Source organism: Ailuropoda melanoleuca, chromosome 16 (assembly GCF_002007445.2).
Source record: "Ailuropoda melanoleuca isolate Jingjing chromosome 16, ASM200744v2, whole genome shotgun sequence".
Lineage (NCBI taxonomy): Eukaryota > Metazoa > Chordata > Mammalia > Carnivora > Ursidae > Ailuropoda > Ailuropoda melanoleuca.
The window spans coordinates 44,870,835-44,885,736 of NC_048233.1; the positions used below are offsets into that span (position 1 = coordinate 44,870,835).

At 55.3% G+C, this 14,902-nt stretch overlaps 1 protein-coding gene across 1 annotated transcript in view; it reads right to left on the bottom strand.

Annotated features, from left to right (window-relative positions):
- Positions 1-5,359: 5,359 nt before the first annotated feature.
- Positions 5,360-14,902, bottom strand: part of GALNT18 (polypeptide N-acetylgalactosaminyltransferase 18) — a 328,800-nt gene continuing 319,257 nt past the window's right edge. The window contains exon 11 of the mRNA XM_002928032.4: positions 5,360-5,776. Within this exon, the coding sequence (XP_002928078.2) occupies positions 5,630-5,776 (147 nt within the window). The 3' untranslated portion in view covers positions 5,360-5,629. The remainder of the gene's footprint in view (positions 5,777-14,902) is intronic.

A 14,902-nucleotide genomic window follows, 5' to 3' on the forward strand; every position in this document is an offset into this window, starting at 1 on the left:
CACATGCGTGTGCATGGGAGTGGCTGTGTCAGCCCGGGCCTGTGTCTTCATGGAGGGTGTTGACGCATGGCCTCTGTTGCACATGTGCACAACAGTGGCAGGGATTGTGTGTGTATTCACACATGGGGAGGGCCTGGGCGTGCATAGGTTCTGGTGTCTGAAGTCTTTATATCCCGCTCAGCTCAGACTTGTTTGTTGTAAAGAGCAGGGACCCACTCAACCACGGCCAGGACGGGAAGGCTGGGCAGGTGTATGGGCAGAGTCTGGGATGGGGAGGGAGTGCAGGCAGCTCTGCGGCTGTCTGTGGTCTCTGTCTGTGTCATGGCCACATGCTCCGGCTTCCTCACGGCGGGGGAGGGGGTGTCAGCTGCCCCTGCTCATCAGCCCTTTCTCTGCTTGGCTTTGCTGTAGCTCTGCCCTTGTGACCTCGGCATGCACCAGGCTGTGGCATGGTTGGTCCTCCTGGGGCCCTGATTGGCCCCATGGCACATCTTACGCATGGCTGTGGCTCCTGGCCTTCTTCACTAACTGTTTGACTCTTTCCATGTGTCGTCGTGCAAATTTGCAGGCAGAATTTGATTGACCCATTTCCTCTTTCTGTGTTAAGTCAATGATTACTGGCCAGCCTAGGGACCCCTGCCCTCGGGTCAGCCTGAATGCTTGTGGAGGGAGAGAGCATGGTCATGGTACAAACGGGGTCATGGCTGGGGCTGGGACAGTTTTCCTCAAAAGGGGTGCGGACACAGAGGGCAGTGATGAACATCTCTGGTCCATGTGCGCAAATTCCCTGTCACCTGCTCAGTGCCCACTCCTTTCCCTGTGGAGACCAGGACAATGGCAGGGCTTGCCAGGCAAGGTGGGTGTGAGTATGTGCAGCCTCCTGGAGCCTGGGGTCTGCCCTTCACCACCCCTCTTCTGCTCCTCTGTAGGCTTGAGTTGTGTTTCCCCCCAAAATCCATATGTTGAAGTCCTGGATGTCCCCTCAGAATGGTACCTTATTTGGTGCTAGGGTCTTTACAGAAGTAATGAGATTAAAATGAGGTCATTAGGATGGACCCTAATCCAAAATGACGGGTGTTCCTACAAGAGGAAGAAATTGGAAACAGACACACACAGAGGGAAGGCAGTAGAAAGGAACAGGGAGAAGATGGCGATTTATAAGCCAGGGAGAGAGGCCTGGACACAACCTGCCCTCACAGCCCCCAGAGGACCCAACTCTGCCAACACCTTGATCTTGGCCTTCTGGACTCCAGAACGGAGAGACAACCCATTTCTGTTGTTTGGTGCTATGTTATAGAAACTCTGGAAAACTGATACTCCCCCGCCCCCAAGAAAAACTTCTTGAAAAAAAGGAAAGAAGGCACAGGACTCCAACATCCCTCGAGGTGGGGTTGGGGCTACAGGTGTCCAGAGCATATGACAGCCAGGAAGCCAGGCCCTGTCGCACCCACAGCCCACCCCGGGGTTTAGGGCCCCTGATCTGGATGCTTCCGTCACCCAGCTTCTGGACTCACTGAAGGAGGAAAGACAGGCTGGTGCCTGAGTTACTCATCTACCATCTTTGTGAGACCCAGGAGACAGTTTTAGGCCAGGAGAAAAACTGATCCTGTTGCATTTTAGAAAGACCACCCAGACTATAGCAATGTGGAGGGCCGATGAGACGGGGGAGATGGGAGGCTGGGACAGCTCCAGAATGGTGTACTGACAAGCTATGGGGGGTGAGGAGTGGGGGTGTTAGGGATGAAGGGAGGTCTCTGGCGTGAGCACCTGCTAGAGGGTGGTGTGGTCACTGGAGTGGGCCTGGGGAAAGGAATGATGGGTCGCTCTCTGCACGTCCCATCGGCTTTGTCTGAGGGACACCCTCAGAGGCCCAGGGCCTGTCAGCAGTGGGAGACGGGGCCCGGAGCTCAGAGGAGAGGTCAGGGTAGAGATGTGGGTTTGGGTATCACTGGTGTCTGGGTGGCACTGTGTCATGGGCATGGGACAATTATGCAGGGGTGGCCGTGAGCAGCTTCTCCCGCAGCAGACCTAGAGATTGGCATGTGGGAAGTGACTGGGGCATGTGCAGAGTGAGTGAGGGGATGAGACAGGGAGGGAGGAACGCCAGTACAGAGCACGTTAAAGTGGACCATTGGGGCTCCGTCTCAAGGGGTGCCCCATGGGGGGGGATCAGGCCTCACATTTGTGACTCTGAAGGGTGAGGAGGCCCGTCTCTCATTGACCGGGCTCGTTCCTGAGGCCCAAAGGCACAGGCCCGAGCATGTGCCTATGACCAGGGAAGGACTGATGCAGAGAGACCCAGGAAGCGGCCGGGGCTGTAGGTCTGTGACTGCCGGCAGGTGTCCTGCACGGCCAGCCAGGATATGGCCAGGTCACTGATGGCTTCTGCTATCATCTCTGTAAACAATCGTGTCCGTCTTCCAGTGTGGAGTGAGGAGCCCATCTTCTCCCTTCACTACTCAGAGTGGATGGGCCCATGGGCACCCACAGGTGAGGGCTGGGGCCAAGCTATGGACACAGGCTGTGGGCCGCCACGCCGCAGGGCTGGCTGTCCAGGGGGTCTGAGTCACGGGCTAAATGAGCCCTCTCTGGTATCAGGGAAGGCGGTGGAAACAGGAAACAAAGTAGTTTAATGTGCAAATCACTAAGAAAAATAATGACTTCAGGGTGTTCAGAGAGCCCCCAGTCAGCTGCTAATTAGCTCGCAGCAACAACGGGGAGAGGCAGCCGGCTGAGGCTGGGGTGGTGGAAGGCTGGATGTGGCTGAGTGCCCTTGGCCTCCTTCCTCTATGTTCTCCCCTCCTACCTCTGGCCCACACTCACCCAGCCCCTCTGCTTTGGAGACGTGTGGGCTTTGAGGACTCACCCTTATCCCTCTAGGATGTAACTGAGCCTGGACTGGCCATGTGGTCCCCACTCTTAGGAGGCCAGGGCCCTCAGGGAGCCTCTCAGGGCCAATTCTCCCACCAGGGCCTGGGCGTCTGGGCTCAGGGAGATGGCGAGTTGGCATCTGAGGAAGGAGCTGCCCTCTCTCCCCCCATTTCAACTGCCTCCAGGTTAGCTCAAAGGGGAGAGCACTATTTTGGGGTTTGCTTCTCAGAGTGCAGGTGCTGGGAGTGGTTGAGGGCAGGGTGCCTTTGATAGGAGGACGAGGATGTGTGGAGTTTGGGGAAGTGTGGGTTTAGGTAGCGACGAGTATGAGGACAAGGGCCTCTAGGCAGGTGACACAGACAGGGTAGGTGTTGACAGGTTGGGTGGGCTATAGATGTGGACAGGCACGGCCAGGTGTGGGTGTAGACAGGTACACAGGTGTGGATCTCAGTGAGAGCTCCTGGGTGTCAGGACGCCAGTGTGTAAGATACTAGCAGCTAAGACCTTATAGCACTTCCTGTCCCCGTCATCGTTCCACTTGCTTTACGTCCGTTTACTCATTGCATTTTCACAACCACCCCATAAAAGATATTCCTAGTTTTTAAGGCGAGGACACAGAGACAGGGAGAGGTTACGTAGGCGCTGACACGGTCCAGCCAGTAACGGGCTGTCTGACGCACGGTCCACGCTCTTGGGCCTTCTAGTGCGAGGCAGGAGACCTGGGGGAGTGTGGGAAGGAGGGCACATGGGACCTGGTCCAGGCTGGTGCCGAGCAGGGCTCTCAGCCTCGGCAGGCAGTCAGAATCACCGAGACCACTTGTTAAAACCCTGACTGTTTCTGATTCAGGAGTCAGGCAGGTGGGGCTTGAGAGCCAGGGACAAGACACGGGGACCCCTGGTAGGTGGTGACTTCAGAAGCACGGTGGGTTGCCGTGCAGGGAGGCGTTTGAATGAGGCGGAGGAGTCAGCAGGGGGAAAGCGATATGGGAGCCCCTGTTTCCTGAGCATGGCAAAGGCAGTGCCTACAATTCCCTCTTGAGTCCTGCTTCCTGTGTCCACCTCCCGGGGATGGGGGGACCCTAAGTTCTGTGGTGGGAGTTAAATGTAAGCCTGAAGGGGAGTGGCCTATGGTGGTGGCCTGAGGAGGCCCCGTGGCTCCTCCAGGGTGAAGCCTGTGCTAGACGGGGTTCTTGGGGTGCTGGGTGGCCAAGACAGGAGGCCCCTGTCCCCTGGGGGTCCCACAGGCCTAGGAGGTGTCTCTGTGTACACTCAGTGTTCAGCTATGGATTATTACCCCAAACAGGCAGGGGTTGGGGCTACAGGACCCTGGGAAAGAGGTCCTAGAAAGCTTGAGGGGGTGAGCAGGGCTGAACTCTGTCCGGGAAGCATTTCCTCCCCTGAGTCTTACAGCCTGTCACTCACTGCTGCTCTGCTATGAGCTAGAGGATTGGAGGTGGTGCTGGGGGTGTCCTTCAAACTAAACACAGGAGCCCCCAACCTGAGGAAGGCCTCTTGGGACTGGGAAGCTATCGGAGGCACAGAGGATGGGGTAAGAGGCTGCAAGAGGCTCTGCGGGTCACTGGTCTCCTGAGGCTGGGCCCAGAGGGGGACTTGCAGCCATAGCTGAATAGGCCACATGTTGTGGGTTCAATTGTGTCCCCCCAAAAGATCAGAAGTCCTCACCACTCAGTGCCTCAGAATGTGACCTGATTTGGAAACACAGTCTTTCCAGAGGGAATCCAGTTAACATGAGGTCACAACGGTGAGCCCTAATCCAGTGTAACTGGTGTCCTTATAAGAACAGGACATGTGGACCGTGAGGCAGACACACGGAGGGAAGAAGACACGAAGACACAGGAGGCACACGGTCACCTGTGGCCTGGGAGCGTATGAGGCTCCCAGAAGCTAGGAGCGCGACCTCACCCAGATGCTCTCTCACGGCGCTCGAAGGACCCAGCTCCGCCCACGCCTTGCCGTGGGACTCCCAGCCTCCAGAACCAGGACACGATGAATTTCTGTTGTCGAAGTCACCCAGTCTGCGGCCTTTTGCCGTGACAGCCCCAGGAAACAAGTACACCGTGATTCATGGAAGGAGCCACTGGCTGGGGGCGTCTGTAGGCCAGGGTCATTGCTGGGGGCCTGAGCAGAGAGCCGCTTTGGGAGGTGAGGGAGGTGACCTCAGCAGAGGCCAGCGCAGCCTGCAGCCCCGCAGCTGATGGTCCAGTGGCCAGCGAGCAATGCTGCTGTCTCCAGAGGACGCATGCGCTGTGGTAGAGGCTGACGGAACCTGGAAGGTCGTGGTGCCCTTCTTGCCACCCTGGGCCGAATGGAGAAGGCTGGCGGTGTGCACCAGCTCCCACTGTTGGTGGGGCCTTTGAGCCTCCTTTCTCGAGGACCAGGAACAGGAAGAGCAAATAGGGACATGAACTGCAAGTTTGGAAGAACCAGGTGGGCGCCTGCCCTGAGCCCCAAGTGACCGCAAAAACCCTTTTCTTAATCAATAGTGTTTTATTGTCGGTTATAAATATTTTCCATTTGTCCCCTATTTACAGTTGCAAAATAGTCTATGATATTATACCATCACCCACCACTCGGCACCTTTCTATAAACTCCATGAAAATCGCAGAGGAAATAAAAAGCTCTTTTGGGGGGGGTCCCACTAACCTGGTTCCCCTAGACTCCAAACCACCCCTCACGGACAGCAGGCAGCAGTGCTACACAGTAGCAAAGGGACGGGCGGGGGCGGCTCCCGGTGGGGTCAGGACGCCAGGCTTCTCAGGACGTTGGTGATACTCCAGTGCTGGCCCGAGCACCGCTGCAGCACCAGCTGGAAGCCGAACTCCGAGTCGCTGTTCTCCTGCAGCTCCAGGCAGCGCTTGGACTTGCGGTTCTGGATGGGGCCTCCCTAGGAGCCGGGGTGGAGAGTGCCGTCAGAGCCCAGACAGGCAACGTGGGGAGATCTGGGGGACCTCAGCTCCAGAGGCAGCTGGGGGCTAGAATGATCAGTGTGGTCCGATGCCCGGGAACCAGAGAGGCTCCAGGAGGTGTGGGGGGCAGTGTTCCCATGCAGGCCCAGGCTCCCCTCCTCTGATGGGTCGGTCTCCTCCCTCAACTCCCACAACTTTCACGTAGCCTTGTGGTTGTCTAAACCTACGTGCATTACATCGGGGTTCCTGAGATTGAGCAAGCTGTGTCCTGTGTTGGGGTCCTTCTGCACGCTTCCACGGCAGGCCGAGCCAGGCCTGTTTCAAGGCTCAGCACCTGCTCCATGTCCTCCAGAAGCCTTACCCCCTCCCGCCGCACCCCCACCTCCATCTCCTCTCTTCCAGTCCACCCAGCCGGCTAGGTGCTCCTCACCTCGTGATTTCTCCAGCTCGGCACTATTGCCTGGTGGTGGAATTACTTGTTTCCTTGTCTATCCCCCCTCTACACTAAGAGTCTTAGGTCTTATCAATTTCTGTGCCCTCCACATCCAGCAAAAAGCCCGGTTCATAACCGATCGGTAAATGCTGGGTATCGCGAGCCGCAGAGGTGAGGGGATGGGTCACAGGACAGGGGTGCGGTGCCAGGTGTTTCACTCTTGAGTGGCCCTGAGCAGACCAGGCAGCAGGGAGAGGGAGGCCCCCGCCTCTCATGACCACAGCCCACCCCCAGCGACATCCCACGCTTACCCCGGTGAACGGCACGCTGGGAGAGAGGGAGTCAGCAAACTTCTCCTGTAAGGGGTCATCCCCCATCTGCTACCACTGTCCCCGTGGTGACAGATGACATGCCAAGAGAACAGTAAGGCTCAGTTCCCACAGTGACCTAAGAACCTGGCAGTATTCGCTGCGGCCGGACACACACATCTCCGAGACCAGGGCTGCCACGGCCAGGTGTGCATCTAACAGAAATGCGTGCACCAAAGACAAGCACCTGAATGCTTCCGAAACATGATTTGAAAAAAATCCCAGCCTGGAAGCAAACCCAGACGCCCCTCAATAGCAGAATGGATCAATAACCTTTGTCGTTCACATGCTGGAATACCGTACAGCCTCAGAAATATGCAGACTAGAGCTCCTCTCAGTATGAATAAACTTAACAGCTACCACGTTAGCCAGAGGTGAGGCAGGGAATACACACCGAATTCCACTCGTATACACCTGCCAAACAGGCAACGTAGGACCAGTGTTAAAGCCAGGATGGGGGTGATCTCTGGGGAGGAGGGAGTGGCAAAATGATTGACAGGAGGCCAGAAAGGGGGTTTTGGGGTGCTGGTGGCGTGCTCCTTCATGACCTGGCTGGTGGTAACATAGATGTTTGCTTTGTTTTAAATCACTGTTTGAAATCATTTATCTTTGTGCCCGTTTCTGTATGTATGTATGTGTGTTATCATTTAATTAAAATTTTTTAAAGATGTAGCTCCCTCAGAAGGGACTTTGAACAGTGGGTGAGGCAGGCAGTGAGAAGCTGGATGGCAAAGGGAAGCAGGAGTGTGTCTGTATGTATGTCTGGGAGGAGGAAGGGAATTCCTCCTTTTCAGCGTGTGGGAGATGGCCCTGCAAATTTCTTTCGGAGTATTCAAGGGAAGAAAGCAGGTCTCTCCTGCTGTGCCCCGAGGCCAGCAGGGACTCACTGCACCCAAGAGCAGACCGACAAGAGAACAAAGGGGACACCCAAACAGCGAGCTCATCTGGGGACCACGGGCTCAGTGAGAGGGACACCTGCAGGCAGAGGAAAGAGTGGCCATCCAGCAAGGGTTCGGAAAGGACCCTGCAGTCCCCAAGTGGAAGAGACTCCGAAGGCTGACCCCCCAGCTCTCACTGGCAACCAGATGACCTCTGCTTCAGCCCGGGGCCTCCGGCTCTGCCTGGCTCCCCTCCCCCCCTCCCCGGAATGACAGCATGACTCACTCTCCTCCTGAGCCAAGCTACTCTCCCCAGGAGCCTTCTCCTCCCACTGAGCTAAAATCCTTGTCTGGGGGCATCCAGCAAGGCGCCCAGACTGTCCCCTGGGGTTCCCACACTTGGATCTGCTCCTGCTTCTCCCCCTTTCCCCTCCCAATAGGGTAAGGTGAGGACCACGTCCCTTGAGTTCTACGCTTTTCTAGGTTAAACTGACACAGTTCCGTGTGGAACAGTTCTGTACAATGTTCCATCCCGGCTGCCCTCCTTTGGACCAACTCCAGATGTTCTGTGTCACTCAGAACAGGCTACAAAGCAGAGGGCCACCACCTCATTTCCACTGGACAACAGGCTCCTTCAACAGAGCCAACAAATCGGACTCCTGGGATGATGATGGGATGACAGCCCCAGGTTGTCCCTTGGAAGCTGTGGGTCCCCATCCTGTCCATCAAAAGCTGGACCTCTGGACCCGGAGACATCCCTGTGCCATGGCTCCAAGCAAGGCCAGCCTGTCGCTCTGTCCAGCCCAGGTTTCTGTGGTTTCCGTTTCCATGGCCTGAGCCCGTCTGCCGCCCACACCCGGGTTGGGCGGCGTCACTGCTGCGTCCTTGGCACACGGGTGGCTGGCCCCCCGGCCCGCCGACATCCCTGGCAGCCGGCGGTGCGCTCGCCCGCGTCGCTAGGAGGGGGAGCAGAGGCGGGCGCGGGTGAGACCGGCGGCTGGCTAATTCGCAGGGTCCGCCGGCCCTCCCAGCGGGCAGATGGGAAGGGGGGCTCACCAGCGACGTTTCTTTCCTGCTTGTCAACCGGTGGATGTGGGCGAGTCGCTCGGTCCCCTGGTTCCATGGGGTCTCGGCCCAGATGATCATTTCTGTCCTGACTACCACGGGACGAGCAGAAGGAGCCATGGGAAACCCTCTCGTCAGCTCTAAAACAACCGTCGGCCGTGAGGCTGCTCAAAGAATCAGATGGGGGCTTGGGGAAAAAGCGACCGGCGGGCAGGAGGGGGCCAGACCGAGTGCCCACTCCCTCTGCTGACGACCGGCTTCTCAGCGTTTCCTCAGGGGCCGGCTGGGCCTTGCTTGCCAGCAGCCGGGCTGCTTCGGCCACCCCCGCATCACCGAACTTGCAGAAGTCTGTCCAAAACCCAGACGGCCGCGGCCGCTCATTTCCTGCCACCACTCAGGCACATTCTACGCCTTCCGCGGGGCACCTTGCCGGGCCCGAGAGAGAGGGAGGTCTCTGAGAAGTAAAGTGTTTCTTCAGAGACTCAACTATGACACTTCCCACTCAGGAGCCTGGAGACAGGAAGCGTGGTGACCCTGGGGCGGAAACAGCCCGTGTGGCCTCTGGGCAGGATGTGGAAGAAATAGAACGAGGCCAAGAGCTGTGAAGGAGACGCGGCCTCAGTGAGAGTGTCTGGGCCTGTCAGGGAGGGTGAAGTATGCGGTCAAGGCGAGCTCCCTCTCCAGAGGCTCCAGGAAGAGAAACTTCTAGAGCAGCAGAGTAAGGCCTACTTGGAGGCCTCACCGAGCAGCCCTTGAATGAGTCTTGGGAACAAGCCTGGGCTATGGGAAGAGGAGGCAGGCCACTTGGGTGCTGGAGCGAGCCTGGCCACTGGTGCTGCCTCCCTCCCGTCTTCCTTCTTGGACCTCAGTCTGTCTCATTCCATAAACTCCGGGATTTCACCCCCTCTCTCTTATTTCCCAGGTACCTCACGCTGGGTCAGATGCCCTACAGGCCCAGTCTCACGTATTCCTCACGAGAGTGCCACGGGTGCAGATGGCAATTATCCCCACTTCACAGAATTGGAGACGGGAGCTCAGAAAGGTTGGGACACAGACCCAGGGTCACATGGTCAGTAAGTGGTAGAGCCGGGCAGGGAGCCCCATTCACTGCTCCTCACTAGGACGCGTGGCTAGGCCCCCCACACCATTTCTCCCGGTCTAGACTGAGGCCTGTGGGTACCTCAGGACCTGGGGTGGAGGAAGGTCACCTTGATGGGCTTCAGGGGCTCTGGGGAGCCCGTTTGGGCTAGTTCCTTTGAGGGCCCTCTGCAGACACGTGATTCGGCCATCTATTCATCCATCCATCAGATATTTAATGAGAGCCTACTGTGTGCCAGGAACAGTTCTAGTCATGGAGATACATGAGTGACTAAGCAGGAAAAGATCTTAGTCTTTAAGGAGACGGTATTCCAGGAAGGGGAGCAAAGAGTCAATTCTCTGGCGTGTTAGAAAGCAATAAAGCCGTGCACAAAAATGTAGGGCAGAGCTATGGGCTGAATGTGAGTTCTTAAAATTTCTATGTTGAAGCCCTAATCCCCAGTGTGACCTTTGGGAGGTCATTCAGTCATGAGGTGGAGCCCTCGTGAATTAGATTAGTGCCCTTATAAGAAGAGACATGAGAGAGGACGTCTCCCTATGCCGCGTGAGGATGGGGTAAAAAGGCGCACACGTGCAGACCAGGAAGAGGGGTCTCAGCAGACACTGCCCCTGCCACCTTGATCTTGGACCCCCCAGGCTTCAGAACCGTGAGGAATAAATGTTTGTCGTTGAAGCCTCTTGGTCTATGGTCTTTGTGTTCTAGCAGCCTGGATGACCTCAGACAACCAGGAAAGGGAGTGGGGAGTGGGGGGTGAGCAGGCCCCAGCCCTGACGGCGGTCAGAGAGCCTCGCCGGGAAGGGGAGAGCCCAGTGAAGGAACGACGGAGGAGAGGACAGTTCCTGTGCCCCAGAGCAAGGCTCCTGCAGCTGCAGAGGCCTGGTAAGTTCAGCAAACAGCACAGAGGCCGTGGTGTAGCTAGCTGGGGCGTGGGGTGGGAGGAGAGGATGAGGCCCAAGGGGTCCTCGAGGGAGGGGCAGGCTGTGTGAGGACTCACAGCCACGGAAGGGCCTTTGGCTTTTAATTTGGTGACAGGGCCAGCCACTGCAGGGCCGGACTGACATGTGAAGCGGGCCACGCCGGCCGCCATGTGGAGCCGGGAGCGGTGCAGGGAGGAAGGAAGTGGGGAGGCTGTGTGCAGGTCCCTCACAGCCCCTGGGGCCCCGCCAGCAGCCGCTGAGGGGCCGGCCCTGCCCTCCGTGGAGGGCACAGTCCCTCGGTTTACCAGTCCAGTCATCTAAATTATTTGTGTAATACATACAACTACAGGATCTGGAAACACACAATACTTTTAATTAAAGAATTTAAATAAGGGCAATTAAACCTGGCAGGAGAGATGTTCCAGCACACAGAGAGCTTAATTGGAATGGAAACCGAATTAAATATGGAAACAGCATTAAAAAAATCAAGCCGAATGTATAGAATTAAGGAGGCTAATAATAATTCCTAGAGGTGGGTTCCCAGCCCCCAGCCTAGTTCTCCTCCTTCTGGGCTTCTCTGGAGTAGGCACTAGGAAGGGCACGGGAGATGTGTGGGCGGAAGCGAAGAGCGCCGGGCTCTGCTCCTGGCCTTGCTCTGAATTTGGGTCTTGCCATGTGTACAGCGGGGCCCGGGGAGCCGTGGTCCACGAGCGCCTTAGGCTGAGGCACCGGGGAGTTGGCCCCAGATCCTGCAGACACGCACCTCCTCTCTGCCTCAGTTTCCCCAACTATGTGCCTGTGGCAGCTAGAGGTTTCCTAACTAGCCCCGTCTGTCCTGGGTGTCGTTGCGGTAAACAAATTAGACAGAGTCCCTGGAGGGCTTCTTTACCACAGATCACTTCTGGGTCTGCCGTGGGGCCCAGACATGGGGGTGCTGCTGTTGGTGATGCCGGTTTGGGGACCCCAAACCAGCTGTCACCCTCTCTCAGGAAAGGATTGGGCCTGGCTCATCGCTTGCACTCCTGACCTGAGGAGAAGCATCCGGAGTTTCTGGGCTGAGCTCGGGCTGCTCTCCTGTTTAGCAGCAAGGTGTTTAGAGGAGCTCGTGTGGACGGACTCCTGTGTTCCGAAGTCTTCCCTGCTTATTTCCGAGCTCTCGTTCCACTATCCTTTCTGATAAAATTTCCATAGGCAAGTGGCCTGGTGGGTCTTTGGCTTTAAGCACAGTGGGCTTGGGAGTTTCCAGGTTACGGAGTTAATGATTAGTCATCAAAGACTTCAAGGCATGGGTGGGATGTTTGCACTAGTTCAAGAAACTCTGAGATAAGTGTTTCTGTAAAGGAAAGTGGTCTTTCTGTATTATGAATATTCAACACCAGATTTATTCAATAAGTGCTTTGGCATTTATTTTCCTTAAAGGAGACTTACCAGCACCCGAAAGAGAGTCTGCCTGGGATTTGCTGTGAAGGTCCATTGCACCGAAGATGGGGTAATGGCAATGTCAAGTGCCAACAAACAAACAAACAAAAAATGGTGAAGTGGGGTTATGGAGACAGTGGGGTGGCTGCAGGGAGCTCGCTGAGGAGGCAGGAATCCAGCCAGTTCACACACACCAGTGACGGGCTTGGCAGGGGGACTCCAGCCCAAGCACGCACTGCAGCCATCCATTGGTTTTCTAGAGGCAAGACAAGGGCATCATGGGATGGTGGTTTAAAGCATGGATCCCAGAGGCAGCATTCCTAGATTTGGCCTTGGACAAACGAATTAATCTCTCTGTGCCACAGTTTCCTCATCTATAAAATGAGGGTAATTCAAGCCCCCACCAGCATTGTCGTGGGGGGTTACGTAATATTTATAAAGCAGTTACAACACTATCTGGCACCTAGTAAGCACCACATAAATGTGCAATAACAAATTTGAAAATGTCACTCAGGTCTGAATGGTGGGGACCTGAGCCATCACACCTGCTCCTGGCTCCTGATCTCTGTGGGACGAGCAGCAGGAGGGGGTGTGCTGACTGCCATAAACTGAAAGTCACAAACTTCCAGAGCCCACGCAAGGCTTTGGCCCATCAAAACTGGACAATTCCACATTTGCCCCTTCGTATGACATGGAAATGAAAAGGTGCTTTATTCCAGAGCCATAATGAGATACCCGATTATAGTCTTTTCTTTTCAATACAAAAGGTTCTTGAAGTCGGACTTCTTGACAGCGACTGGGGATCGGAGTGGGAGAAAGTCAAGGACTCCTCCTCTTTGCGTGTGGGGAAATTCTTTGGCTGAATTAGCCGTGCTCCCTGGGAAATGTGCTCTGCAAATAGGTTCTTTTTTGAGTGGGTTACTCATCTTGCATCAAATTATCAAATTAGACCCCACAAATCAGAGCCAATTATCCTGGACGGGCAGGGCTGGCTCTGCACTCAGCTTCTTCCGGGCAGTCTCCTCATACTCTTGAAAATTTCTTCTCTCCTGGCATTAATGGACATCTCTGTTCTTATCCTTGATGTTCCTCATTTGGAAAATGCATAAATGCTTTGCAGAGAATGAGGCACGCACAGGGGCTCAGGTGTGGGGACAGCCCACCATGGGAACGCGGATCTGTGCGCACTCGGACTCCCAGAGGGGCCTCGCTGGCATTTCCGCCAGAGAACCCAACAGCCGGGGGGTGTGATGGCGCACCCCCCAGCCTGGGAGCAGCATGCAATACAGTCTGAATATCCTGACGTTTCACCAAAACCTCCTGTTTTGAAAAATATTCACACCAATTTGTACTCCGCTCCAACAGTATGGGTACGTTTCTACCTCCCTCCTTCAAATCTGAAGTCACAGGAAGGAGTACGTGTTTACCCTACAGTTTTGAGAGCGGTTGGGATGTACCACCACCTAAAATTGTTCTTTGTAGGAACCAGGGATTTCTCCAACTCAGCAGGGTCCTTTGACTATTATGTTGAAATGTCCTTTCTCAGTGTCCACACGTGTGCAAGGAGAGTCATCACTGGTAAAATTTTGTCCATCTTGGGGTTTCCCACAGACCTGCCTCAAGACCTGGTATGCAGGAGGCCTTTGGTTAGTATTTGTGAATTTTTTTAAAAAAGAAATCCGTCATTCGATTAAAAACAGCACGTCGGGGGCTCCTCTGTCTCAGCTCTCCGTTAGGTGCAGGAGACACTAGACGTGTCAGACCGCCCTGCCCTCGGTGTCGTGGTTGATGAAAGAGGGGGACATGGAAATAATGGAAAACCAATTGCAGAGAGTAGGATAAAGATGGTCCTCATACAAGGAGCTCGGCTCATTTTCGAACTTTCAGGGCCTTTTCCTGAAGCAGGCCCAGAACAGCTTCTAGGTGGGAAAGCGCTCCTCAGGGCTTCCTGTCTAGCTTCAGCCGAGCATTACAGAATTTCGGGGATGCCAAGCCCTTAAAGCCACCCAGCCTAGATCCGGTTAGAGCTGCGGAGCCTTACATGGCCCGCTGCGTGATCCCCGGAGCCCACCTCTCCCCCGAACTGCCAACCTCGTATCCGGACAAGTCTGGCGACACGAAGGCTGCTCTATCACCTGTCCTGGATTTGCTAGTCCTCCCTCAGAGCCAACAGGACAAGCCTGCCTCCCTGTGCGTAGGGCAGCCCTTCAGCTGTGAGAAGCTGGAGCTAAGGTGCCCCTGGTCTTCCTGGTCCAACAGTCTGAGTTTCTTCAACCATGCTTTCAAATAGGTAGAATTTAAGGAGGTTGGACCTTAGAAGACACACATCATAACAAGATGTGGCAAGAATCCCGTTAAGAATGTCTTGAAGAGGGGCACCTGGGTGGCGCAGTCGTTAAGTGTCTGCCTTCGGCTCAGGGCGTGATCCCGGCATTATGGAATCGAGCCCCACATCAGGCTCCTCTGCTATGAGCCTGCTTCTTCCTCTCCCACTCCCCCTGCTTGTGTTCCCTCTCTCGCTGGCTGTCTCTATCTCTGTTAAATAAATAAATAAATAAAATATTAAAAAAAAAAGAATGTCTTGAAGAGAGGGCTCCAGCATTCGCTTCACCATTCAAAGGACCCATAGTGGGAGAAGGGCAGCATCTCATTACCAGGGAGATGCAGTCCATTGTGTTGCTTGGCAGGTGTCCTGCCACAAAGTCCTCTGCTTACTCCCTCTCCTTCCATTGGTGCCTGGCTCATTGACTAAAGGCCTCTTTCACTAATACTTCATCACCAAATCCCAGAATCCCCCAAATATCAGTATGCAGGGTACTTTCAGAAGACTGAAAGCCCTGTAATTTATAGGTGTCAGTTTAGGACATTCTTTATACCAGGAGGAATCACAAGCTAGAGAAATCGCAGAAGGCAATAACGACGACT